The sequence below is a fragment of the Micromys minutus genome, assembly GCF_963924665.1.
Source record: "Micromys minutus genome assembly, chromosome: 13".
Lineage (NCBI taxonomy): Eukaryota > Metazoa > Chordata > Mammalia > Rodentia > Muridae > Micromys > Micromys minutus.
Window position 1 is genome coordinate 31327841 of NC_137982.1, and position 27559 is coordinate 31355399.

General features: G+C 41.8%; 1 protein-coding gene across 3 annotated transcripts in view; it reads left to right on the top strand.

Moving 5' to 3' along the window:
* GPD2 (glycerol-3-phosphate dehydrogenase 2) overlaps window positions 1–27559 on the top strand; it is a gene marked incomplete at its 3' end in the record, with an annotated part of 127255 nt that overhangs the window by 29383 nt on the left and 70313 nt on the right. For all 3 annotated transcript variants that reach the window (XM_080927153.1, XM_080927152.1, XM_080927154.1), the window contains exons 2-3: window positions 290–399; window positions 16330–16501. In XM_080927153.1, coding sequence (XP_080783279.1) covers window positions 298–399; window positions 16330–16501 — 274 coding nt within the window. In that variant the 5' untranslated portion in view covers window positions 290–297. The remainder of the gene's footprint in view (window positions 1–289; window positions 400–16329; window positions 16502–27559) is intronic.

The following is a 27559-nucleotide window of genomic DNA, read 5'->3' on the forward strand; positions in this document are numbered from 1 at the left end:
TCTTCCCTGTTCTCTTGAGTTTATGCCGTTTAATTTGCATTTCTTTAAGTCTAGTCAGCTCTCAGAAGTAAGGTTTACATAATCAATTTCCTTGCTCTCTCTCTCTCTCTCTCTCTCTCTCTTTTTTGAGATAGTGCTCTTGGATTATGGTATACCCATTGTCCTGTCAGGAATCTTCTCATTTTATGTTTCCTTGTCTACTTTAGGATAGTTCCATATTCTGTACAATGTGTTATTATTAAGACAGTTACGCAATTAGAGTAACGTTTTTTTCTTTCTTTCTCTGCAGGCTGAGCAATGGCGTTTCAGAAGGCAGTGAAAGGGACTGTTCTTGTGGGTGGAGGAGCTCTGGCCACTGTTTTGGGACTCTCCCAGTTTGCTCACTACAGAAGGAAGCAAGTAAGTGGTAACTGAGCGGTAAAGCGCGGATGCTGCCTCTGCTCAGGGCTGGGCATGAACAAACAGCACGTAACGTTCCTGTTAGTCTGCAAGATCCTCAGAATAATGCCTTAGGATGCCCATCAGCTTTGAGTCCCGCATGTTTTAAAATGGGGATGTCAAATCAAGTACGGATAAAAAATATATTCATATAGTCTCATGCCAAAATAAATAAAATAAAATGGGGATGACTCTCAAAAGCTTCCCTTTGGCTCCTTGATTTTTAAAGACTGCCTCATTTATGCGTGCCAGGGTTTGTTCATTTAGACTTTACTTGGTTCAGTTCATTGAGATGCCTGGGCACTTTCCTCGCTCCTGCCAAGTTTGTCCTGTTAGATGGTAGGAGCCTGGGAAAGAAAGTAGAAAAGCAAAGGCCTAACTCTGCTGTCTGCTTTTATATATATAATATATGTATATATTTCCCATCCTCCCTCCCACCCTCCCTCCCTTCCTTCCTACCTTCTTTCCTTTCTTTTCTCCCCTTCCTCTCTCCCTTCCTTCTTTCCTTCGTCCAACAGGGTCTTGTGTAGCTTTGGCTGTCCTAGAACTCAGTATGTCGAACAGGCTGGCCTTGAACTCACAGAGATCCACTATCCCTGTGCCTTTATTTCTTCAAGGTTTAGTTACTCGTGAGGCAAACACTTTACCATACGTAAGGAAGATGATTCAGCGCAAACACCACAGCAGTGGGACTAATGTGAACATTCTGAAGCCAGTGCTTCCTTTGCTCTCGTTTTTCCCTTTGTACCACAGCCATGGGTTGAGGGCAGGAAATGATCTCATGGAAGGATCTTGCACTCTTTGGCCTTTGATGCTGTAGTTGGTTTTGGTCTCCTGTGTCTTTCCTCTCAGGCTGTCTGGGCTGTTCATTCCTGCTTTGAGAGGAGAGCGGAGGAGGTCTGGTGACAAAGCAGCCACCATTTCTGTGGCTGCCTCTGAGCCACACGTTTCCTTACACCTCTTCTTCCTGTGCCTTTGTGTTAGAAGTTGTTAGAACCAGGTGTGGTGCTTGGAAGCTTCTACTCTAAATGAGAAATTGCCTGATGCTTGCCTTATACTTACAATAAACTTCTCAGTTTTTTTTTTTTTTTTTTTCTTTTCCTTTTTTGTGCACAATAATTTCAACACAGGATGCACGTAGTGGATCTCTTGAGTTCAAGGCCAGCCTGATCTATAATAGTGAGTTCATGGACAGCTAGGCCATCATAGTGAGTGAGGGGAAGGGGGGAAAAGGAAGGAATAAGAAAAAAGAAAGAAAATATAATCAGATAGGTGTTATAGGCTTGACCACCATACCTGGCCCAGGCTGAAAGCTCATTTTTTTTATGTTTTTTTTTTTCCCCTAAAGAGAGGTGTTGAACATCATCATTTCTTTTTATTCTGAACCATGGGTACCGGATCTCAGGGCCTCCCAGGGCGTACATGTGTTGCCCATGTTAACTGTCTAGCTGCCCAGTCCCTTTTCATCTGTTTAGTGTGTTAGATGCACTTTTTAAACAAGTTGCATTAGTTTCTTGAGAGTAAATGTGAAAGATGCTGCTTCAGCTGAGGCTATTTCAGAAGTTTGGGGCATGAGCATTAGGGATTAGATTCCTTCCCTCGTCTTTCCCCCAGCTCCATGTTATTTGAACTGAAACTGGGAAGTGGCCAGTGCCAAAGGTCATGATATCTAATAGGTGTTGCTAAATTCGTATGTGGCTTTACGTCTTTTAACCATCGTAAGCATCTTTTACTATGAAGTTTATGGCTTAATTTTACACTAAAGTATTAACTGTTTCATCTTCTGAAAATCTGATTTTTTTTTTAACAACTGATATCATAGAATAAACTTGTGATAGTGCTCTGGAGCGGAGTTAGGGCTGGAGAAAATCAAAGCATAGTAAGGACCACCTGATTTCCAGAGCATTTGTCACTTTATCTCAAGCTAGGCACCCGACTACCCTAATAGCACAGTGAAATGGATACCAGCAGCTTGAAGTGATTTATAAAGAGAAGCTGACAGGTTCTCGGGGTGGGGCTGGGGTGTGGGGGTGGGGACCACCCTGGGCAGATTCCTGTTAGAAGGAACAGTTTATTTTAACTGTTAACATAAAATGACCACAGGCCCCCTCTACTTGTCTCCTACAGAGTCTGTACCAGTCAGGATGTGTGGGGATGGAGGTGACTGAGTTCTCTCTCTCTCTCTCTCTCTCTCTCTCTCTCTCTCTCTCTCTCTCTCTCTCTCTCAATGATCTGCTCCTCAAGACTTGTGAATTGCCTACATTTCTGAAAGGACCCTGGATACGCTCCATTTTCCTGCTGACTGTTGTGGGACGTTTTGCCTTCAGCCATCAGCTCTTTCCCCTGCCTCAGGCCTGATGCTTTAAGCTGCTTCACGATGGAAGTTTCCTGTCTTTTAAACCAGAAGGCTAGGTGTGATGGAACACACCTTTAATCCTAGCATTTGTAAGACCGAGGCAGGTGGATCTCTGAGTTTGAGGCTAGCCTGGTCTACACAAGCACTTCCAGGGCAGCCAGAGCTAGCTACATAGTGAGACCCCCATCTCAGGAAAGAAAGAAAGACAAATAAATAAAGAAAGGAAGAAAGGGAGAAAAGAAAAGAAAATAGAGAAAGAAGCATAAAAGTAACTTTTATTCTCCTGACACAATTGTCATCCAGAGGCTTACTGCTTAACTAGGCCTAGTGCTTAATAAGTTCCCCCTTTCTGAGCTGGCTGGCTGGTTCAACTCAGCTATTATGGCTCAAACCCCTCTCCAAGCTGCCTGATAGAATCTAGCTTCTCAGTTTCTTACTGAATTGCTCTGCTTGGCCTCATATTAACCTTTGCCGTCTGTCCTGTTCTGACTCCTTATTCTCTGGCTTGTTGTGTCTTCACTTGTGTCAAAACCGTTCTCTTCAATCTGTCTCGGTGAAACACTCATGGCAAAACCTCCTCTTTCCTCCCTCCCTCTTCTTTTGCTCTGGCTGAAGTAGCCCCCTTGCCCCCCTTTTCTTCTTGTGAGAGTTGCACAGATCCTATTGTGCCAGATCTTTCTCTGATTCGTCACTTTGTCTGCCACTCATTTAGACATCACTTTCAAACTTAACTTCTACAAACTAACTTTACCTTCATTGTTTGGGATTAAAGGTGTCTACTAAGGGCTGAGCCACATCAGAACTAGAAACATTTTTTTTTCCAGTAAATAACACAATCATGGGGTTCACAATGTGATCAAATATCCTGCAGCAAAGCAGAATTAAGTTGGTGTTGAATAACCTCCACATAGCACTATCTCAAATCTTCACATTGTGGTACCCTAGGGAACTGTCTGTATAGTGTATCCTCCTCTGCTGCTGGTTACTATTCACCTGGCTGAGCTTTACTTAAAATTTACCTCTTCTTTCCTTTTAAAATTTAAATCTTTATTGTTGTTGTGCTTGGGATTGTTGTACCAGGGTCTCAAACATTGTAGACAGGTATTCTACCACTACATTCCATTAGTGTGTCATTTTTCAGGAGTAGGTTGATAGTGATTTTATTTACTACAGATGGGTTTGATATAAGCTTTTAGTTGAAAAGGTGTTAGATGACATCTTACACTGGAGGGAAAGAAGCACCTTCTTTCTGGAGGCTAATTCCACGATGCTCATAAGTGAAGTGAAAAAAAAAAGGGTAATTGGGTTTAGGAGGGCACCTCCAGAGTTGGCTATGCAAAGAGGAAGTGGCGAGTGGGGAGCAATCCCTGGGTAGCTAGGAAGAATGGAGGTGGCCATGGAGAATGGAGAGGAGTAGGATGAGATATAAGAGGTTAGCCCAGGGCTACTCTAGTCTCTTCTCATGCTAGGACAAAGGCATTTCTTATTTTATTTTAATAATTAACATCATTCACACCATTACGGTACGAACTGGAAAAACTGATGTGACGATGTGGTCTTCTCACTAACCGACCTGTGGTTGGTTTAACAGGTTTGTTTAGCTGTGAGGGGCCCCTCCTGGGTGACATGCTACGTCTGTTCTTTCCATTACCCACTCTGGAGTTGCAGTGGGCTTTGTGAGCTCACCCAGAGGTGAATTAGATTTTTCTTTCTTTTTCTTTTCCTTACTTCCTTTGTTTTTCTCTCTCCTTCCTTCCTTCCTTCCTTCCTTCCTTCCTTCTTCCTTCCCTCCCTCCTCCCCTTCTTTTCATCCAACAGAAATCAGGGAGTGGGCTTTGGGAATAGGGATCCGTTCTGTGTGAGGAGTGGTCTTATAAGGCGATTGGGGAACATGGAGATACTGCTGATGAATCAATTTTCCCCTGAAGAGTGTATATGGATTAATCTTTTCAGCCTCATTCAGCATGCCCGCCTCCAGTTCTTCTGTCTTAACAGCTTAGTGATTGTCAACAGTTTTCCTGAATTTTGACCTCGTTTTTCTTCCTGTAACAATGAATGTAGCAGTAGTCCATTTCTTACATGACTAAAAAGCGAAGGCATGCATGGGTAATTCAAGTCCAAAAGGATGTTGAGAGCACTGTTTTAACTTACATTTCAGACTCTTCCTTCCAGTGAGCTATTTGTAAAGTTGTAAAATAGCAGGCTTTCTTATTGGTAGAATGGACACAAAGGGTTTTTTTTTTTTTTCCTTTTCTTTTTTTTTTTCCTTTTGTCAGTAGCAAAAGACAAAATTGGAGAAGCACAAAAATTAGAATGATCAACTCTTCTCAAAATAAGTCTTTTATTTTGTTCTTTTTCTTTTGAAACTAGGTCTCATTCTGTAGCTTAGCCTGGTCTGGAATATGGAATTCCTGTGCCTTAGCTCCCTCAGCACTGTGCTGATAGGTCAGAGGAACACACATGTTGGTAGTAGTTTACCTTTCAAGTGCAACTGGGGTGGTGGTGGTGGGGTTGTTGGTGTGCACAAGGTTTGAATGTTTTGAGACTTTAAATAGATAAAGAAGGATAAGAACTCTTTTCTCCCAGATTTTCTCCTTCCAAGCTCTGTCTGGCTGAACAGACCAGCGGTGTGGCACACAGTACGTCCTTAGATTCACATGCACCTCTTTTCCTCCTCTCAATGTTGGAGTCTTAATTTGGAGCACTCCTGGTTTTTTTTTTAGGCATAAGAAGATGGGACCTAAATTTCTTAAAAATAATCTTAAGCCAGCGGATTTTTGCCTGTTCATAACAGAAGTGAGCGAAGACGGACACGTTTCTGCTGACATTTACATGGAAAAGTTGTACCCACTTGCTTTGTTGTTCTGCTGGCCAGCACCCTTGAATATCAGAATTCCTCTGAAGCACTCCCAGTGTCCAGAAGAATTTAACTTCAATGGGAGAAGCTTCTTAAACTGAGGGTGTTTGGGTTCTGGAAAAAACCAGAATAATGTTCAGTCTGGTGTTACCTTTGTTTGCCAAATGGCCTTAAACTTGTGACAGCACCCGTCTCCTAAGGTAAATAGTCTTCCATTTACAGAGGCAGTTTTCATAGTTTGCAAGCAGTCTTTCTCTTTAAAAGTCCGAGTATAAAAAGAAAATTCGGCGGGGGTAAATAGGTAGAGACACAAAGATCAGAAGTTCAAGGTCTGCGTTGCCTGTATTGTAGGAGCTGTAGCCTAGGCAACAGGAGACCCTACCTACAAACAACAACAAAACCCAAACACCAAAACACCAAGGCAACAACAGCAGCAAAACTTAGCAAACTTACCAAATAACAACCCAAATCTTCCTAATCAATTTCATTTTGTTAGTTTCTTTGAGCTTAACTTGAAATGTGGAATCCGTTGTGCAATGCCTCCCCATGTTACAGTCCAGAGTCCTATTGGTCACTACTGCGTCTCTAGTTTAGGATCCACATATGAGATCATGTAGGCTCCTGTTCTAGTCTGCTTAGTACCTTATCGTCACAGGTGAATTAAGGTTGTGACTTACGGTGCTTTCCTTTGTTTTTAAGTGAATGGTATTCCATTTTGTGTGTGTGTATCTTGTGTTTTTCTACAAAGGATGAGGCATCACACACTAGGGATTTTCATAATGGTGGCCTGCATATGAATTATGTAAGTTGAAACTTAAGTTGCCACACAGATTTTACAATTGTATTTTGAAAATATTTTATGGCTGCGAGCGTTTCCTCTGTACCACACCCATGCCTGGTGCCCACAGAGGAGCTGGATTTTTTCCAGAACTGGAGTGACAGATGTTTTTAAATGTACACAGCGGTGCTGGGAACTGAATCCAGGTCCTTTACAAGAGTAACAAGTGTTCTTAGCTGCTGAATCATCTCTCCAGCCCTTAACAGTTGTAAGTCAGTCTCAGAAGTCAATTGGGATGTGGAAGCCAGTTACTCTACCAAGCATGCGCCCAAACTCAGTGCTTACAGCATAGGTTTCTTACTGCCTTTACCAAGCAGCATGTGCAGATTGAGAAACCTGTTTCTTCTATGGTCCAGGGACCTGTTACCTGTGAGGCTTTGCTGCCTACAGCCCTGTTTCTGTGGAAGAAGAGAATCATGTTGTTAAGCATCGAGCCATTACATGTGTCCTGAATGTCGTTTTTAATCTGGCTGACTAATGAGCTGTTTCTTATAATGAGAGTTTTATTGTTAGGGCTCATACCAAAGACATCCATCATTCACTTGCTTCTCCTATTTAGAACCCTTTGCATAGATTCCTGGAAAGACTGCCTTTTTTTTTTCTTTTTTTTTTTTTCCTCCTAGAAATACAACTAAGTATGTTGGGAATGTGCCTGGTATCCGAAGCTTGATGAGGATTCGGAATACTTTGTATTTTAGATAAGGCCAGTTGAAACTATTCTTAACCACTCTATATGGTTAAACTGTTTCTTCATCAAGGCACTGAAATTATGCAGCAGACAGAGCCGGGAATGTTCTCTGAAGAGCATCCTATCGGCTTCTATCTAATTTTGGTTTTTGTTTAACACTTAGCCCTCGAAAGTGGGGCCACGGCGGCAACTTGAAGTTATAACTCACACTGGTCCTTCGAGGAGTTTGGGATGCTATTTTGTGGCTGGCATACAGAATCCGGGAGGTTAACTGTACTTCTATAGGTCACCCCCGTGAGTCAACGGCTGAGCTAGGATTAGCACCGACAGCTGGTGCGCTGCTAGGCTGTTGCTAACTGAGCAGCGTTGACATTCACTTTGATTTGACTTTGCATTTCATTTCAACTATTTATTCATTTTAAGGCCTTTTAAAGAAACTTTTTAGGGATATTGCGGGACAGAGGAAACTTTCTATAAATGCCCTGGGAGAGCCCTGTTGCTTCTGTTCCTTTTCCATCCGTGCATGGAAACATAATAGTTAACATCTTTTTTGTCTGGAGGGCTTTCTCTAGGCATCTCCTGCCTCCTGGTTTAGAATAAAAGATAACTTTTAAGTTAGGTAGACCCCATTCTACCTTATTGCTGTAATCTGAGATATCTCACCAAAAACTTTCAGAGTACTTGTACAGTAGCAGGTGCAGATGAGAGACTTCGAAGCATCTTACTTGTATAACATGAAGTCTCTACAGGGATGGAGAGCTCATGTGTGAGCACGAACTATTTTGTACAGAAGGTTCAAGGGTAGTGGGCTGGTCACTTGATTCAGTGGGCCAGTATGGTACTCATGCGAGAGGGATGGGCCAGTGAGCCCTGTTTCAGTTTCAGGTCAATGCCTTAGAAAGAGTTTTAGGGCCAAGTTCTGCTTCATCTGGGTCCGCTCTGTGGCTCCCCAGCATGACTGGCTGCAAGTTAGGAGGATGTGGTAGGATTTCTAGACTTCACTAATTGCACTGGAAGTTCTGCCTTGTAGAAGGCTTGTGGTGGTGCACGTCCTTAATCCCAGTGCTTGGGACCCATAGACAAGCAGATCCCTGGGAGTTAGAGTCCAGCCTGTTCAACCCAGTGAACTTCAGGAGAGCCAGAGCTATGCAATAGAGAGACCCTGTCTGAAACATAAACAACAATAACAATAAAACCTAAACAAACAAAAAGCTCTGCGTTTCTTTTGACAAAATAGTCGGTTGATAGACATAACAGTACAGCTGAGGACAGTCAATGTGGAATCAAAATGAATCAGGTTTTAAGTTTTAATGATATGCCCAAGGAATAAAGTTAGTTTCTTTTCAGGTCAAAAAATACCCCCGGAAGCCTGGAGTGTAGTTCTGTGGTTTTAGAACTTTTCTATGTATTATTATTATTATTAATTTATTTATTCTTACTTATTCACTTTACATCCCGATTGCTGCCAGCCACTCCTGGTCACCTCCTTCTACAATTCTTCCCCCTTCCTCCCTCTCCTTCCCTGAGCAGGTGGGGACCCCCTGGGTATGTGTTCCCCCACCTTGGCACATCAAGTTTCTGAGGCTAGGCACATCCTTAGAGAGATTTTTGCTCAGGCTTGAAGCCCTGAATTCAATGTTGTGGTCCATGTTTTTTGTTTGTTTGTTTGTTGGTTTTTTCATCTGGGCTTCTCCGTGTGACAGCCTTGGCTGTCCTGGGATTCACTTTGTAGACCAGACTGATATCAGAACAGGGATCTGCCTGCCTCAGCTTCCCCAGTGCTGGGATTAAAGGCTTGTGCCAGCAGTCTGGCTTATAGTTAAGAAAAGAAAAAGAAAAACAGAAGGGAAAACAGAAAAGAAAAAAAAATATGTTAAAGGATCCTTTCTCTCCTGCTCTTTTCTGAGGGGAGTGGGAGGGACTTGTGGATCTGGAGGAGAGGGTGGTGAGAGGGACAGACTGGGTAGAGAGGAGAGGAAAATGCAGTCTGGATATAGTATATGAAGAGAATTAAAAAAAAAAAAAGATGATGCCTCTATGTACGAGATGCTATTTGAGGGGTGGTCTGGGCTAATAGCTTCTGGACAACCAGGAGTTATAGCTCTTTTTTCTTATCTCTTTGTCTCCCTCAACCTCAGGTTTGCTCTTTAGACCCTCCACTTTCTTTCAAACATTTATTTTATATGCATATATGAGCACCTGCATGTATGTGTTTCCTCTGCATCCCTGTTTGGGGGGAGGGGCAGCCGGGAAAGGGGATGAGCTCCTTTGGTCCTGGAGTTCCAGGAAGTGTTCAGCAGCCCTGGGAGTACCGGGCATCCGGGTCCTGCAAAAGCAAGTGGCCTTCACTACTGAACTATCTCTTCAACTCCCAGATACTCTGATTCCAAGTAAGGTATTAGATTGGGGGGGGCAGTGTTACTCTGAAACCTCCAAACCTTTACTGCATTATATATTTAAAAACAAGAATTTGAGGCCGGCCAGTGAGATGGCACAGTAGGTAAACGATTTTGCCATGAATTCTGATGACCTTAGATCCATCTCTGGAACCCACAGAGGAAGGAGAGAATGAACTCTTGGAGAATTGTCCTCCGGCCTCCACTTGCATGCTATGGCAGGTGCACACGTGCACACTCACTAGTGATAATAATGCATTCAATTAAAAAGGGGAAAATATTGGGAACCAACAGATGGCATCCTCAAAGTCTCGGACTGTTTCTCTGTACTGTGGGGGGAAGAGTTGCACAGAGACTGGATCAGCTCCATCCTCTGTTCTGCTACCACAAAGTTTAGTTATCCGTCGCTTGATTCTGTTCTCATTTCGGAGGGCTCAGTGCGCACCTGAAAGGAATCATGGCTCTGCAGCACCTTCAGGGTGCGTGAGAGGTCCGGCCTCAGTAAGAAGAGGGCAGGCTTGTGACTTCTCACACTGCGTGTTTGGCAGCGGCAACTTAAGGGACAACCATTCACTTTGGCTTCCAGGCCATTATGATGGGAAAAGGGGCTGTTCAGTTGCCAGCTCCTGATGCCTGCTGGTGACAGCTAACTGGGACTGCTTCTGGTCAGCGAGCCACTTTCATCAGCCGGAACCCACAGAACCAAAACGTCACCACCTGCTTGTATCCATGTTTTCAAACACATTAGGCTGTGGGGACACCACACCTTTAATATAGAGCAACAAACTTGTCCCGTTTTCCATGGAAATGAGTTACCTTGTAACTCTGAGTCTGCTTACACTAAAAGATGTTACTTAACTGATGTCCAAGAAAGGTCATCAATTTAGTTACAAGAGAATCCTGGAAGTGAAGAGCATTCTGACCTCTCAAGATAAACCGCACGAAGATGCCTGTCCCGTTTTGCCTCCAGGAACATACAGATATGGCTTGTCTTTTTCGGCGACAGCAAAACAGGAAGCAATTTCTCTTCAGTCTAACTGATTCCATTGATTGGCATAATATGGGCGAGTGAGAGTGATTGTTGCAGTCTGAAGTGATTTGCATGAAACCTAGTTTATACTCCAATTATTACTGTACATGATTACAGGACAGCCTGGCTGTTAATTGCCTGTGGTCTTTAAATATGCACTTCTTTCAGAAATAGACACTAATTATTAGATCTTGTTTTCGGTCTCACCCGAAGTTGCAAATGTCTAGGAATTTTTTTTTTTTTTTAAATTTGCAAGTCTAATAGTGCTCAGGCATAGTAAAACGGATCTCATTCGGAATCCTGTTCAGGGGAAATGCTTTCTTGGTAACTACAGATTATGCACTTGGCTTCCAATTCTATGTAGATGCAAGTTTCTGTCTTTTTAAGAGGTGATGCTTTATTTTTAATTCTGTACCCGCATCTGTCTACCTGCACATAAATGCAGGTGCCCTCTGAAACCAGAGTCCAGAAGATTCACCTCCAGCTGGAAATACCTGGAGATTTGAGCCACCTAATGTTTGTGTGGGGAACTAAACTTGGGTCCTCTGCACGTATGTGTGCTTATCCACTGAGCCATCTCTTCAAACCCCATGCAAGTCTCTGGCACTGGGCATTGCTTTTTGGGTGTTCACATATTAGTCAAGACCTTACCTACTGAGTTACAGCACAAAGCTCACGTTTTAAGACAGGATCTCAACAAGTTGCCCATGGTGGCCTTGAACTTTCTGTCCGTCTGCTTTCCCAGTAGATGGGACTATAGGTAGGCCTTTGGTTTCAGAAGTGAGGTTTGGTACCTCATTCTTCATTTGGAAGTTCTTGCTTTGTTTGGGACAGCAAACTCATATGACTCCAGGGGACAGGCTAGTAGGATAGGTAACACCGGCGAGTGTCCTGAAGCTACAGTTCCTGCCCAACCTACAGGGTCACACCAGTGAGTGTCCTGAAGCTACAGTTCCTGCCCGACCTACAGGCCACAGCTGCTGGTACTCAGTTCTTAGGTTAATCTCAGTTTGAAATTTTAAAATTTATGTGAAACCGTGCAGTTTTTAAAGTTGGACATGTAAGCCAGATTTTAAGAGTAATGTGCTGACAAGAAAGAGCAGACTTGTGTATATTCTAGACTTGGCACATGCTGATTTGGCTTCCATTCCTAGTATCTTCCAGCTCATGCCCACTACTCTCGATTTAGTTGGCCTTCCTAGGGAAGTGTGGCCAGGGTGTATGAGATGCCGTTTGTGATTGTCCTTTCCTCTTTTCCCGCCCACCCACCATCTTTCCCTCCCCCTCTCTCTCTCCTTTCATTCCTTCCTACCTGTATAACTATGCTGGTCCTGAACTCTATAGCTGGCTATGATCTTGAACTATCAAGTCTCTTGCCTCCAGCAAATGAGTGTTTGGATTATAGGCTCGTGCTACCCTCCTTGTTTGATGTAGTATTGGGGATTGAATCCAACCCACAAGGTGAGCATTGCTCTGACTTATGTTTCTCTCTCTCTCTCTCTCTCTCTCTCTCTCTCTCTCTCTCTCTCTCTCTCTCTCTCTCTCTCTCCCTGTGCCTTTTAGCCTCTTCTCTGCCTTAAACACCCTTCAAGTACTATTATAATTGCCACCTTGTCCTTTTGTCCCCTATCTATAGAATGCTCGAGGGACTTCTCAGCATAGTGATTTGTAGAGTAAGTGTTGTTGAGTTAGTGGTGCTGAAGTTAGGACATTTTGGATGCACCCTTCAGCAGAGCTCACCTCCCGGATTCCTGTCCAATCAGACTGTCAGGCTTGGAGAAGGGAGACCAAGAAAAGGGCACAGCCGGGAGGAATGGAGCACACAGACCCTTTTCTTAAAGATTGTCATGACTTACCAATGCTGCTTTATTATCTCTAATCCTCCCCCCCCCCCCGTTATTTTCCCCACATCAGCATATTCTAGAGAAGGTAGAGTGCAGATGTATTTTTGTTACTCAAAGCTGCATGGAGCCAAAATGAGTCTTTCTCCTGTCATAATTCTAAGTAGGGCCTTAGGCTGTGTTTACTGCCTCTAAAATAAGCATGGTGCTTAGCTTCTCAGTTGTAACACTTTCCAGCTTTTTTGAAAGAAATAAACAAAAATAAAATGTTATTTTAAAATACTGTCAGAAATTAAATAAATCACCCTTCGTGGTACCGTGTGAATATAAGTATATATTTTTTAAATGGGAGCACCTCCTCAGTACTTCTTCTGCCACAGTTGGGTCCCCTGCCCTCCCCCAATATTAAGAGTTTTCTGCATCTTGCCGGTGGTATCATTGCATTCTGTTGTAACTAGTTAGTATCACTTCATTCTGTTGTAACTGGTTGTAACTGGTTAGTGTCCTTTCATTCTCTTATAACTAGTTAGTATCACTTCATTCTGTTGTAACTAGTTAGTATCACTTCATTCTGTTGTAACTGGTTAGTCTGCTTTTGTATATTTGTTTTCCTTAAGCTTCTCTGTACACTCAGTATATAGTGTAAGACTTGTTCTCTGTTGCTTGACTGTTTCTTCAGTTCCAATTCCGCTGTCAGCCGGTCACGTAGCTTTGGGATCACTCCCTCCTCTCTCAGTGCTGGCTTCCTAAGCGGAGAGCATAGCACACCTGACTCTGCTTTGCCATGAAGAGTCAATGATCAGGGGGAAAAAATAAAGCAAATACCTTATAAAACCACCTAGGAAGAAAGTGCTCAAGCCACAGTTGGTTATTATTTAGCCATTTTTATTGAGGTATAATTTTCATGACAGCTTCAGTGTGGTGAAATCAACTCTATATAACACAGTCAGTTATGTATTTATAACCACAGTCAAATTACAGAATGTTTCTGTCATCTTCAAGGTGTTTCTTGTGCCCCTTGCAGACAGTGTTCCCCCAAGGCCTGCAATCACTAATCTGTTTGTTTTTTTTTTTCTCTTTTTGAGCCTATACTTGGCTTTTTACTTCACATTGTTTATACAGAATGATCACAGTCAGGTAGTACAGAGATGCCTGAGTCTGGCTGCTTTTGCTTAGCACAGAGATTGGTTGGTTTTGCTGTTTGGGGCCAGGCATTGTTTTCAGGCCCGTAGGTCACAGTCACATGGAGACCACTTAGCATCCCACCTCGGGCACCCATGCATGTGTGTGCTTGTGCCTTGGTAAGATGTGGGCTCAGACTTTGAATTTGAGGTTTGTGGAATCTCTTTATCCCTAGTTCGGACCATTATTCCATTTCCGAGGTGTACCACAGGTTAGACACTCACCAGGTATGGTGGTTGATCTGAGTTTTCAGGTAGATGAGAATTGGGCCTCTGCGCATGCCGGTGGGGGTTATCCGCCATACTTAGATGAAAGAGGTGTTTTTAATATTGTGGTAAGACAGGCTGAGACCATGCCCACAAAAGGTCACGAACCATGTAGTCAATGGGAATGACTCTGCTTCCCCCCTCCCCCCACCTCCCCTGGCCTGCATCTCACCCACCCACTAAAGAGGAAGCTAAGCTAGTTCAGTCTTCACAGAAGAGGGAGTTTTTGGAATTAACAAGTTCTAATGAACTATACCATGGTGTGGTCTTTAAGCTTATTTCTCAACTATTTCTAGAAAACGTACAAGGCAGAAAATGTCAGCAATTCTGTTGATGTGTGAAAACGCTCTGGCGGTTAGTCACTTGTCAGTCCCATGTCCAGATCCTTCCCATCTGTCATGCAGTTCTCCCTCCCTCCCCCAGTGGTCATATAGTCTGCCCCCACCCCCCATGTTGGCATTTGCTTTTTATTTTTTCTTTTTTACACAAATGTGGTATGTATCCATCCATAATACATACATTCATAATCCATCCATCCATCCATCCATACATACATAATACATATCATCTCTCCATGTGCTCTATTTTCCTTCTTATTAGCTAAGGAAAACTAAGACCATAGCTAGAAGAGTCCAGTCCTTCATAGAACCTAGATGATTTATTTTTAATTTGGCGTGTTACATGAGAGAACAGTTATTAATACACAAATAGGAGGAGTCATATGCAGAATGGGATTTCAAAACAAGTTTTAGCACTTGGATTAATAATCTAAAAATTAACACACCATGTTGTGAGTATGAAAGTTAAATAAAGGACAGTTTGTTGGAGTCTTTTATCCCTTTTTACAAGGGTCCTGGGGATTGAACTCAGCTTGTCAGACTTCCAAGATGGGTGTGGAGATTCAAACTTGGTCCCTGTGGCCCAGGGCACGTTTTTTTCTTTCTCTGGACTTTTGGCTTATTTTTATAGAAATACAACTGACTTGATGATAATTAATTTAATTATAGGGAATAGTTTGATTTATTTTATCTGAATTGAAAAAAAAAATTCCTAATCTTGAATGAGTGGAATAATCCCCGTGCAAGAGCAATGGCCACAGCTGGAAATGCTGGTAAACACTTGGAAGCCTAGCTCTTAGGGCAGTTTGGGGCCAGTCTGGGCTGCACAAACTATTCCAAGTCATCTTGAAGATACAATGAGAGATCCATTCTCAGAAGACCCGAGAGCTCCTCCTTTCGAGCAAAGTCACCCCTGCTCATTCCGAGCTTCATCCAAGTGGAAGAAGAGCCTTCATTGTGCTGATCTTGTGATACAGTAGAGAGGCAGAATCTGTGGTCTGTGGAGATGTAATGGAGTCACAAGGGTCAATCCCTGCATTGTGGTAAATGAATCTACACTATAGTAAGAAAAAAAAAATCCAATTTCTATATGTTTAACCTTGGCTTCTGGTGGTGGCACTGTGATATATATGCATATATATAATATGTGTATGTCTGTGATACATATAAGATTTTTTTTAACAACTAATCTCTCATGTAGTGCAGACTGGGTCTGGGACTCACTATTAATCCTAGAATGCCTTCCTGTCTTAGTTTCCTTAGTGCTGGAATTGTAGATGTTAGTCAGCATGGTGGCCCAATCCTTTTCCTTGTGGTTGTCTTGGGTATAGATCAAAGAGTCTATACCTGTAGTGGATTGATCTGATGCTTTCTACAACAAATATTAAGCAAACACTTTGGGGGGGAAAAGCAAGTACCAAAAAATGGAGTTATGCCTAGCTTTATTATTATTATTATTAAGTGTTCAACAATCTATATAAATGCATTGTAAACATCTTTATCTTACATTTATATATTTGATGGGAAAAACATCTTATTAAAATCTTTGAAAATCATCATTTCTCATTGGACACAGTAGATTTATCTAAACAAGACACTAGCTTATGCTAAGCACTGTTTAATTACACAGATTGAAGTTGACAAATCAAAATCAAGAGTGAATTTTTGTCATGAGAATTGAACAAGAAATATGTGCTTTTTAAGAAAATGCACAATGGTTATAAAGGGTTATTTTATATTTGATGTTCTATGTTTTAAAATTTTATCTGAATGGTTTGATGCTACTGGGTAAAATATTTCGTTCTGATTCCTCAAATTGGTTTACTTAGAGAGTTTGGGACTCGCTGCACTGTGGTAGAAATAATTAAACTTGGCTATATATAAAACTCAAACAGTTGAGATATTGAATTTGCAACCAGGTGTTGTGTGGGTAAAAAAGCTGAGACTCACATAAAGGAATAAAGCTCCTGCAACTGCATGTGGACCGTGAGCTAGCCTTGGTAATCCTTGTCTCCGCTAGGAATTTCTTTACGGTATATCGTGTGCTTTGCTAAATTGACATTCGTGATGTGTGACCCGGACCTGTCTGCTTCCCTCAGGTGAGCCTGGCGTATGTCGAAGCAGCTGAGTGCCTTACAGAGCCTGTGAACAGGGAGCCTCCTACCAGAGAAGCACAGCTCATGACTCTGCAGAACACCTCAGAATTTGACATCCTTGTTATTGGAGGAGGAGCCACAGGATGTGGCTGTGCGTTAGACGCTGTCACCAGAGGTGAGTCCTAAAAAAGTCTCGTCTTTCCTCCTTGTGAATGCAGACAGTGTTTGACTCGTGGGCTCACATCCGTCTTGGCGTTCCCTAATTTTCTATCCTCCCTTAAACATTCTTGGCAATTTTCAAAATCTAGGTACTCACAAAAGTTTTAAAATTAGATATAACTATAAATATATATCTAGCTTCCACAAATTTATTTGAAAATAAAGCTATATTGCTGAAAATTTATTTGTGTACACCTTATTTATGTACACTAAGTATTTTTATGTTTACTCTGAATCATGATAAATATAACATAGATACACTAGAGGCTATTCTGGTTACCATACTGATTCCTGTTTTCATAAAATGTTATGCCTCCAATCATGGTGTATAATTTGGGGGAATTTATACTCGAACATAATAAAACCACTGGGAAGAGCAGTTTATAGTTATCACAAGGCAACTGGGTCTAACCTTTTGGCCAACCTGGGCATGAGAGTGGGAAGATAAGTATCTTTATGAGAGGCTGTCCTTGCAACTGCTCTGCTCAAAGGAATTAATATAGGTGACAATCTTAGAGTCCTTTGTCTAGCAGGAGTAAGTCAGGAAACTCACCCCCCCCTTCAGTTATTTTCTTGATTTATACAAAATATATAATCATCCTTTTAATTTCAGTTTTGCAAATATTTGGAGCACTCATTGCATGCGTAGTTGTGAGGAAGGCTCTACAAGCGAGTACACAGATGACAAATAATCAGAGTCTTTGGTTAGCTTTTGTGCCCTGATCATATTGAAGAGAGCATGGCCCTTTCAGCCAGAGGCACTATAAACGTATGAGTAGGCACGGGTATTTTTTTTTTTTTCTTTGTGGCCTTTAGAGACAGGGTTTCTCTGTGTAGCAGCTTTGGTGGCAATCCTGGAATTCAATTTGTAGACCTGTGTGGCTCTGAACTCACAGAGATCATCTGTCTCTGCCTCCTGAGTGCTGAGATTAAAGGTGTGTGCCACCCGTGCTGGGCTAGGTATGCATATTCTTACTGACAGAGTGATCAGGAGCAGAAAGAATACTGGCACATGTAGCAGCTTAATAGACAAATAGTGCTTTCAGATAGGGCTTGCCTTGAAGACATATGCTGGAGGCAGTGTATGGGGGCTGAGGGTGGAGTAGGATCTTTAACTTGGGCCACCAAGTCCAGCAGGAAAGACTGAGGAAAGAGTTGAGAGGCAGGTGGTGTGCCTTGATTTTCTTGAAGAGAGGGTTGGTAATTGGGAAGGAACAGAGATGTAACAGAGACTCTAGAGACACGGAGACAAATGTGTGGTGAAGTGGGGTTCAGAAGGCCATGAGTGCAGGTGGCAAGTTTAATATGCTGGTCACAGAGGAAGAGAGGACGCAGCGATGTCCTGGGGTAGATGTGGGAAGGGCTGTCACAGGTGTGCCCTAGTTTGCACAGGACAGTGAAATTCATTTCTCAGAGCCAGAAACAAAGGCAGAGATTGTGGAGCAGAAGAAAGAGACCCTGCACTCGGAACTGACCTCGAACAGACAGAGGCACCGTGCAGCGTTCCATTTCTGTGTGGGGAGGCAGGAGGGAAGGAAGGTTGGGGGGATACAAACGGATGTGTGAGCATACCTAGTATTGTCAAGAAGCAGAGAAGATAGTGGACTAGAAATCCAGAACTGAAAACTGACTAGTTATCAATACCAAACAGAAGTGAGAGCAAGTTCAGCAGGGGAGGGTAGCAGATGGAGCCACAGGAAAGCCAGGGTGGTTAGAGGATCATGAGGGGCTTGGAATGAAACAGTCAACATAGGCTTCTTATTTCTAGTCTCCTTTGGAAACCTGTCATCTGGTGTTCTTTTTCTATGTCTGTTTAAAAAGACAGACAGGAGCAACTACGGTTACTCTCTTCTATAGTGCGCTTTTTCCTCCAAAAAAACGGTCTATTTAGTTTCTTCATGTGTTTGCATTCATTCTTGTCAATGGAAAGCACTGCTTTGTTTGTTTCCACTAAGTGAATGAAACTGTCTTTGCTTCCCTGTGTGTGTGTGTATGTGTGTGTGTGTGTGTGTGTGTGTGTGTGTGTGTGTGTGTGTTGTGTTGTGTTGTGTGCAGTATGCACACATATATGGGGTACAGTGGCTGATGATTACTTTCTTAGTCACTTTCCACATACTTGTTTATAAAACATGTCTGGCTAGGTCACTCAGCCTGGCCACAAACTTTAGATCCTCCTGACTTAACCTCCCAATACTTAGATTTCACGCATGTGACAGCATCTCTTGCTATTTTTGTGTTTTTGTTTGTGTGTGCTGGATACTAAATCCTGAGCCTTGGGCATACCAAGTACCACTGAACTATACCTCCAGGGGCTGCTGCTGCCGTTGCTTCTTCTCCTTCTCCTCCTCCTCCTCCTCCTCCTCCTCCTCCTCCTCCTCTTTCTTATAGTTTAAAACACTACCAGAATGAATTGAGTACCATTATGGGCAAGCTTCGAGCATATAAGAAATAGTCAATATAAGCTGTTGCTTTTTTTTTTTTTTTTGAGCAATAAAGTAGTTATTCAGTAGTGATTGAGGCATTGTGAGTAGTGATACTGATGATGACGACAATGCTGATGGTGATGAGGATGATGATTAGAGTTTCCATGAGTTTTATGGTTGATAGCTAATAAAATGATACACATTTTGAGACATTGATTGCCATCTTAGAATTACTAAGTTTTTTAGGTTTATCATTTTTAGAGGGATGGACATAATGTTTATAATTAACACACAAGGAGATGCTGAAGGTAGTCTGTGTTTACACTCTTACTGTGGTTTCTGATTATATCAGTGGACCTCTGAAGTGTGAAATAACCGTGGGCCTTTGGTTAATGAATTGCACATTGTTGCTGTTCATTCATGGAATTTGCTCTTTTATTATATTTGATGCTTCACTTACCAACAAATTTTGCTTTCTCTGTGTTTGATATGTTTTTTACCAAATTATTCCTGATTGTATCCATTAATCTTTAGTCACATTTGACAAAAATAAATTACTGTGATCTTTTAAAGTTACCACTAATAATTAGATTTTTTTTTCAGGGCATCGAAGTTTTGGGGGGAAACCGCTAGATGTGAAAGTGAAAGGGCTTTTACAGAAATGTTTGCACAGCTTTGAGATAAGATCTTGTTCTGCCAGTAATGGATACAAAGGCTGTGAAGGAGGAGTGTGGAGTCTCCACAAAGCTCATTTCTTATATCTCATCCTCTGCATTTTCTCAGGAATCAATTTTCATTTGATTCATTTGGAAATATTATTATTTCATAAACATAACAGGCACAGTTTGGCTCACATTCTCCTGCAGGATCAATAGTAATGGCTTCATTGTTCTACACATCTGGGCTAGTTCTTGGGCTGAACCCTGCCCCAGGATCCTTGGTGGGGACTTTGCTCCCAACGAAGTAGAAACGAAGAGACGGATTCATGCAGGCTCCCCCTAAGGTGATTCCCTGGCTTATTTCTTGTCTTTTTATGTGACTTCACCGGTGTGTATCTGGGACCACCCAGGACATTATTGGTTTAAAATCCAACGTACAAAACTTAGCTTTACACTTCTGTCTAGATTACAGAAAGGACGCTCTTGCTGGAGAAGTGTTTACATTCCTTTGTCTTGTTTGAAAATGTTTACTAGAACCAGGGTTGTTTGGGAATGGCTGGTAACAGAGGAGTTAGTAGTTCAAAGTGTTTGAAAAGCCTAAAAGCAAGTGACTGGAGAGGTGGGGAGATTCCTCAGAGTTATGAACACTCACTTCTCTTAGAGTACCTGGGTTCCGTTCCCAGTATGTAAATGAATTGTGTGGTGCCAAAGGATTTGATGCCCTCCTTGCCTTTCATGGGCCCCTATACACATGTGGGTGTGTATGAACTCACAAGATAAATGTTTAAAGAAACCCTAAAAACAAAACAGTGCATAGGTGTTTCTAGTTCATAGGAGGTGCATGGGTGGCCACTCTTGGTCTCACTGTGTTTCTTCCAAGTCTGGGCTGTGTAGTGTAGTAAGGACACAGGATATGGTGTGAGATGAACTGAGCTCAAATTTTGGTCTCATTGCTTATTTAGTTTCAACATCTAACAAATGTTGTAACTTTACAGAGAAATGTCCAGATATTCAGGGCTAGTTGGAGGGTAATAGTGATGTTCTTTTCCATAAGCAAAGGATTATTCATTGTGAAAGAGGGAGAGACTTGAACATTGCTCATTCTGGGGCAATAGACCTATTCTTCCTCTCTGTTTCTGAGGGTGAGGTGTGAGGAACCTCAGTCAAGGAATTGGCTCCAGCAGACTGGTCTATGGACTTGTGTGTGGAAGGCCAAGTATACTATGGGTGGTACATCACCAGGCCAGGTGGGCCTCTGTTGTGTATAAAAGGTGGCTGAGCAAACCAGTCTTCTGTAATGGTTTATGCTCCAAGTTCTTTTCTTAGTATAAAATGAAATAAACCCTTTGCTCCTGTAAGTTGGTTTTGGTCAGTTTTTTTTTTTTTTTTTTTTTAATTTCAGCAATAAAAACTAGGAGAGTGGGAAGAGCTGCATTTCAAGGTGTGAAACTGCAGAAAGCTAGCTCATTGCTTGCCAAGCACTGGAAATGGTGTGATGTTGCAAATCTCTGGCCACTATTTTGGAAACTTAACTTTCACTTGTTTTTGGTTCTTCTTTTCCTTTTTAGTTTTTGTTTGTCAGTTTGTTTGAGACAGAGTATCTCTATGTAGCTCTGGCTGTCATGAAACTAACACACTGTGTAGAGACTGCCCTAGAACTCTGCCTCCTTCTGTCTTCTAAGTTCTGGGATTAAAGGTGTGATACCTACATCTGCCCTTTAACAGAATTTTAAACTCTCGACTTCTTTTGTCAGGAGTCAGGCAGGCAAAATTTCCAAAAGTTTGTTTGTGATAGGGATTTATGTAGTCCAGACTGACTGTGAGCTAGCTAGGTAGCAAGAGTCCTCCTGCCTCTGAGTTCTGGAATTAGAGGCATGCACAACCATGTCCAGTTTAAATTTCAGATATTTTCAGTGTTTTGTCTGTCATAAACAATTTTTTATTTAGGTAGGTTCTACCTAACTTTAAAAATTTTTATATACTTTGTTTATTCTATGTGTATGGGTATTTTGCCTGCAGAGGTCAGAAGAGGGTGCCAGGTCCTCTAGAACTGGAGTTAGATAGTTGTTACCGTGTAGGTGCTGGGAATTGAACCTGGGTCCTATAGAAGAGGAGAAAGTGCCCTTAACTGCTGGGCCATCACTCTAGCGTCACCCAACCTTTCTATTCTGCTTTTTTCCCCCTACTTTCTGTCATATTAGTTTGATTTTGTTTCTTTTAATTATTAACAAACTCAGTTCTTGACAACTTAATATATGTATGTAATGCAGTGTGGGTGCTGTCTGGAATACATGTATGTAATGCAGTGTGGGTGCTGTCTGGAATACATGTATGTAATGCATGCAGTGTGGGTGCTGTCTGGAATACATGTATGTAATGCAGTGTGGATACTGTCTCAGAATACATGTATGTAATGCAGTGTGGGTACTGTCTCAGAATACATGTATGTAATGCAGTGTGGGTGCTGTCTGGAATACATGTATGTAATGCAGTGTGGGTACTGTCTCAGAATATATGTATGTAATGCAGTGTGGGTACTGTCTCAGAATACATGTATGTAATGCAGTGTGGGTACTGTCTCAGAATATATGTATGTAATGCAGTGTGGGTACTGTCTCAGAATACATGTATGTAATGCAGTGTGGGTACTGTCTCAGAATACATGTATGTAATACAGTGTGGATACTGTCTCAGAATACATGTATGTAATGCAGTGTGGGTACTGTCTCAGAATACATGTATGTAATGCAGTGTGGGTGCTGTCTGGAATACATGTATGTAATGCAGTGTGGGTACTGTCTCGGAATACATGTATGTAATGCAGTGTGGGTTGTCTCATCTTCTCTCATCTTTCACCGTTCATTGTCAACCCCTCTTCCTCCTGACTCAACCGTTCTTTCCAAGATTCATAACTTTTGGCTGTGTTTTATGTATGGCCCATTTTATTTACTTAGGGCTACCTGTATGATCATTGGACAGGACTATCCATTGGAGCTGGTGGGTTACCCATTGGCCCATAGCTGTTGACAGTGATTTCTCCTTTCCCTGGATCCCTCAGGGAATTCTGAGTTCTCTGTTCCTCTCTGTGTCTAGACATAGTTAGTTGCTATGTCTTAGAGATCCATCTGGGACTCTGCCTGTCGCTGCACCTTCTGCCTTGTTGATCTTGACTATCTGTGGAGTCAGTGGAAGCCTTGGCTCTGGTGGTGTGTGGTCTGAACCTTCTTCATCTTCCTGTGTTCCGCTGTGACCCAGCACATAGTCCCAGCCCTACACAGTGGTCAGGAGTAGCTTGCCAACTTCCTGTACAAAGCAGAGAACCCGTCTTCAGTCTCAGCTCTCAGAGGCTGAGTTCTTTGTTTCGCCCACTGTAAACAGTGGTGTTCCTTAGCCCCAGATTCTGAGCCCACCAAGACAGAGATATTTGGCTTAAATACTCTGCTGCATTACTGGTCCACGAGTGTTTATCTTAGTTTTGAAACAACCATGTCTTTTAAAAATAATTTTGTTTGAATCAAGAAAGGAGGAGTTGTTTACAGTTGGCTGTGCAGTGCCACATTAACTAAATTTTTGTTATTTAAAAATGTATATATGTACCTACGTATGCATGTGTGTGTGTATGTATTTGTATATGCCTGCATTTATTTCTCTGTATGTGTCTCTGTGTACATTTGTGTGAATGTGTGGCTATAGTAGGAAGGCTGGTGTTACACGTTCATATCATCACACGGAGCTTTTCATGTGGGTTCTAGGAATCAACCTCAGGTTGCATGATTAGCAGTTTCATTTCCTGACATACTTCACTGACCCCCAGAATTTTATTTACAGCAGTATTTGCGACAACAAAATATCAGGGAATGTAGTCAGCTATAGAAAACCAGGCAGACTTGTACGCATGTGCTATAAGTTGGAAAAGAATATTGTGGAAGAATATTACAGAAGAACAAGACACACACACACATACACATACACACAATCACACATGAATACAGGCTATAGATAGAGCACAGCAAGATTATGGCAACACATACAAAACACTTCTAGTAATTAGCCTCAGTTTCTATTGACAATTGTGTTATTTTTGTTATTTTGTCTACTGATAACCCTACCCTCATTTGACACTGGCTTTTTTTTTATATATATATAATAACAAGGTAAAAGGAGGGACCAATAGCATCACCTCTCATGTCATGAAACTACAGTATCAGTTTTAAACACAATTTTGTAACCTTAATATTGAACGTATATCTAAATAACACAAAATGTGTTAATGATGTGTGTGTATATATATATATATATATATGTATATACATACATACACATATACATATATAGTCTTCTGTTATGTACTAAGTATATATTATCTATTTCCTAATATGAGCATAAACAGAGGCATTAAAATAACCAATATCTAATATTGTACATGTCTAACATTCACTGTCAGAAAATGCCAGGCAAAGTGCTGGACCTTGGCTTGCCTGGGCTACTGCGAGGCTTCACATGTGTCTTGTCCTGGAGAAATGAGTCTTTCATAAGGACACTTGGCCTTCATGGTGGTTTTTGAAGACTTAAACAAGTGCCCAAAGTTTTCTAACAAAATAGGGTCCTTCTTGTGTGCCTCTCCTTTTCTCATGCGGCATGCAGATTTGGTGCTTGTGCCTCTGGTATGATGGCACAAGGGACCTTCACTTTCTGACTTGTATGTCATGGCCTTGCTGTGTCTGATTATTTCATAGCGATGACTTCTGTTTTCTATTTAGCAATCCTTAACAGTCACATTTCTTAAAATTTATCCTAATGACATAATTACAGATCCAGGGAACTTAAAGGAAAGTACAATCTCGAAGTACAGTCTGTTAGAGTGAAAAAAAAAAAAAAGAAAATAAGACATGTTCGAGATAAGGAACCGGATAAATAAATCACATGCTCAAGATAAGGAACCGAATACACAAATCATAGTAGACGCTTAATGTAATACTTTAAAATGCTTTTCAACTAAAATTATATACAATATTTATTGGTGCACAAGGTATTTACAATAAAGAGTGTTAAATGGAAGTGCTCCAGTCTTTGCAAATCTATACATAGGCACATGTCCACGTTATATATGTGCACAGAAAATTCGAGCGTTGAAACACGCAGATGTCAATTGCGTTTATCTCCAAGTGCTATAATTGCAGGAGAGTTTACTTTGTTCTCTTTGCATCTCTGCACTTATTATGCTTAGCTTGTTTTCCTGCATAATAAGATAATCAGTAAAGGGTATTAAAATATACTTCTGTTCTGTTCCATGTTGTGAGAGTTAAATGTGGTACCATTTCTCCTTAAGGTTGTAATTATTCCCATGTATTCATCTGGCTGTCTTGGTCCACGAGTTGATTTAGTTGGAAACAGCTAGACAGTGTCACTTAGTGCAGAAGAGACAGAGCAGAGCTGGGTTCAGTGTCACCCTTCCCCCTGCCTGGAAGGTTTGGTTTCAGGGTGCTGACTGATGCGGTGAGGATGCGTGAAAGGTAGATTTTAGAATAGTGACCATATTCTTTACAAAACATTGTTTTGCCTGAAATTTTACTTAAGACTCTATCGATGCTGTGGAATTCTGAGACCACCCCCTAAAATACATTAAAGAAAGAAAGAAAACAACCCCTCAGAGAGGGGGTGAGGAGGGAGGGAAAGATGGCGGGAAGAGAGGGAGAGAGAGGAGGGGAAGGCATAGCATTTGGTTTTGTTTTGATTTCCCCCAATAGTGGTAGGGTTTATTGGTTTGCATTATTAAATACATAATTAAATAACCCAAATGAAAGGCAAGAGAGGAGGGAGGGAAAGTGAGAGAATTAAACTTTTTTCAAAATTTTAAACTGGGGGTTGGGCAGACAGCTCGGTGGCCAAGAGCACTAGCTGTTCTTAAGGAGGACCTGAGTTCGAATATTGCATAGCAGCTGCCAATCATTTGTAACTTCTCGGAATCTGATAGTACCTTCTTTTCTCTATAGCACCAGGCATGCACACGTTGTTTATAAGCACATGCAGGCAAAATGCTTATACACATAAAATAATAAATAAATCCAAATAAATCCCTAAACCCAATTACAGGTCTAGGGTGTGGAGATTGGTCTTTCTTCTCTGAAAGACAGAGATTCCCAGCATCCTCAGCCCTTGGAATCTTGAAGGCATCTTTTGATCTCTTTAAAGCTGAATGCAAAACAGAAGGATTGAATCTGCATCAAAAGCGCCTTTCAGATATTCTATTAGGGTAAAGGGGTCACCCTCCTACTTCCCCCACCTTATCCTTAAATTAGAGGACAAATCGTGGAATCTAAAGTTTTTGAGGAAGGGAGCATTAGACTAAAACAAAACAAAACAAAACAAAAAACAAAAACAAACAAATGAACAAAAACCAAAAGCAAACCAGAAAATAAATGGAAAAGCAAGTTGGAGTTCAGTGAAGAGAACTTGTAATCCTAGCCTTGGAGGCTGGTGCAGGAAGTTCTTTCTGCTACACAGTGGGTTACACAATGAGTTTCTGGGAAGCCTGAGATACATAGTGAGGTCTTATCCCACACACACACACTCACACACTCACACAAACACACACACACACAGACACACACACACTCACACACACACAGACACACACACACACACACACACACACACACACAAACTTGTGTACACAGGTACACATACACATGTGCATGCAGGCACACACCCAGTTGCACACACACAGGCTCGTAGGTAGGTGCCATAAACACTTTAGTTGAGTAATCAAGGAATAAAGTCACAGCCTCAGCTGAGGCTTCTGGTCATGCTTTGACTTTGTGTTACCCCTTTTCTTTATTCCTACCCAGCAAAACTGAGAATTTCAGAGCCCTTGATATACCAGAGTCATTTTGGAGACTCCTTGTTGTATTGGGAAGAGTAATGACATTTCTCTTCAGCAATCCTGTTGGGTGGCTTGGTATTTGACCAGATAACAATGGCAGAGGAGGGCCTGGTGTAGCTGAGTGGCTTATTTTAAATTTCATTGTTACTTACTATGGTTTCTCATGTACATACATATGAATAACTTGTAAAAACTTTACAGCAGGAAAAAAAGCAGTCTTAGGAGCTTGACCCGCCTGAGGTGGCTTGCTAATTCTTGTAACAGCATTCAGAGTTATGGTAAGGAAAGTCTATTCTTACAGCAGGGGTCCCTGAGACACTTTTGCTACAGCTGCCTCCTGAGGCCAGATTCCTCATTGCCTTGGCTACATTGTGAGCCTCAGGCCTGCTAGTAGCAATTCTCCAGTCCTATCCCCACCCCTTTACCCAAAGAAAACTTTCTAGAACGCTAATCAGCTTTGTCAGCTTAAACACTGAAGCGATACGCTTGTCAGGAAACATAGCAGAGCTTTCTCAAACAACCTCTCAGAACTTCTGGGGGAAACAAAGAAATTTTAAATTGCTTTAAAAAAAAGTGTTACCCAGGAAAGCCCTGGAAATGGACAGGCATGACTGAGTGGAGTACAGGGTTTGCAGGCCTCATGCTTATCAATTTAATGAAGTATGTTAACTGTAACTGGTTTTAGACCTGCAACCATGTTCTTAGAGGCAGTTCCCTTTTGAGGATATTCATTCCGTGATTGCTGTTGTGGCTAACAGTGGCCTTCAGGACAGAGTTCAAATGCCTCAGTGTGGATGAAAAGCTCTTGGTCCTCTCAGGTCAATCACACATACCCTTCTCGCCATCCCCCAGTGACAAGGTTGGGAACTTTCAAGCCTTTGCCAGTCACCCTCCCTTTTTCTATCCTTTTCTTCTTCCCCTCCCCTTCAGTTTTCTCCCCCTTCCTCCCCCCAAAAAATACCTCTCCAAATGGTCATCACTTTTCCTCACACAGAAATTTTGTTACCAGTAAAGCCCTCCCAGATTAAGTAGCTTAAACAAGCATACCG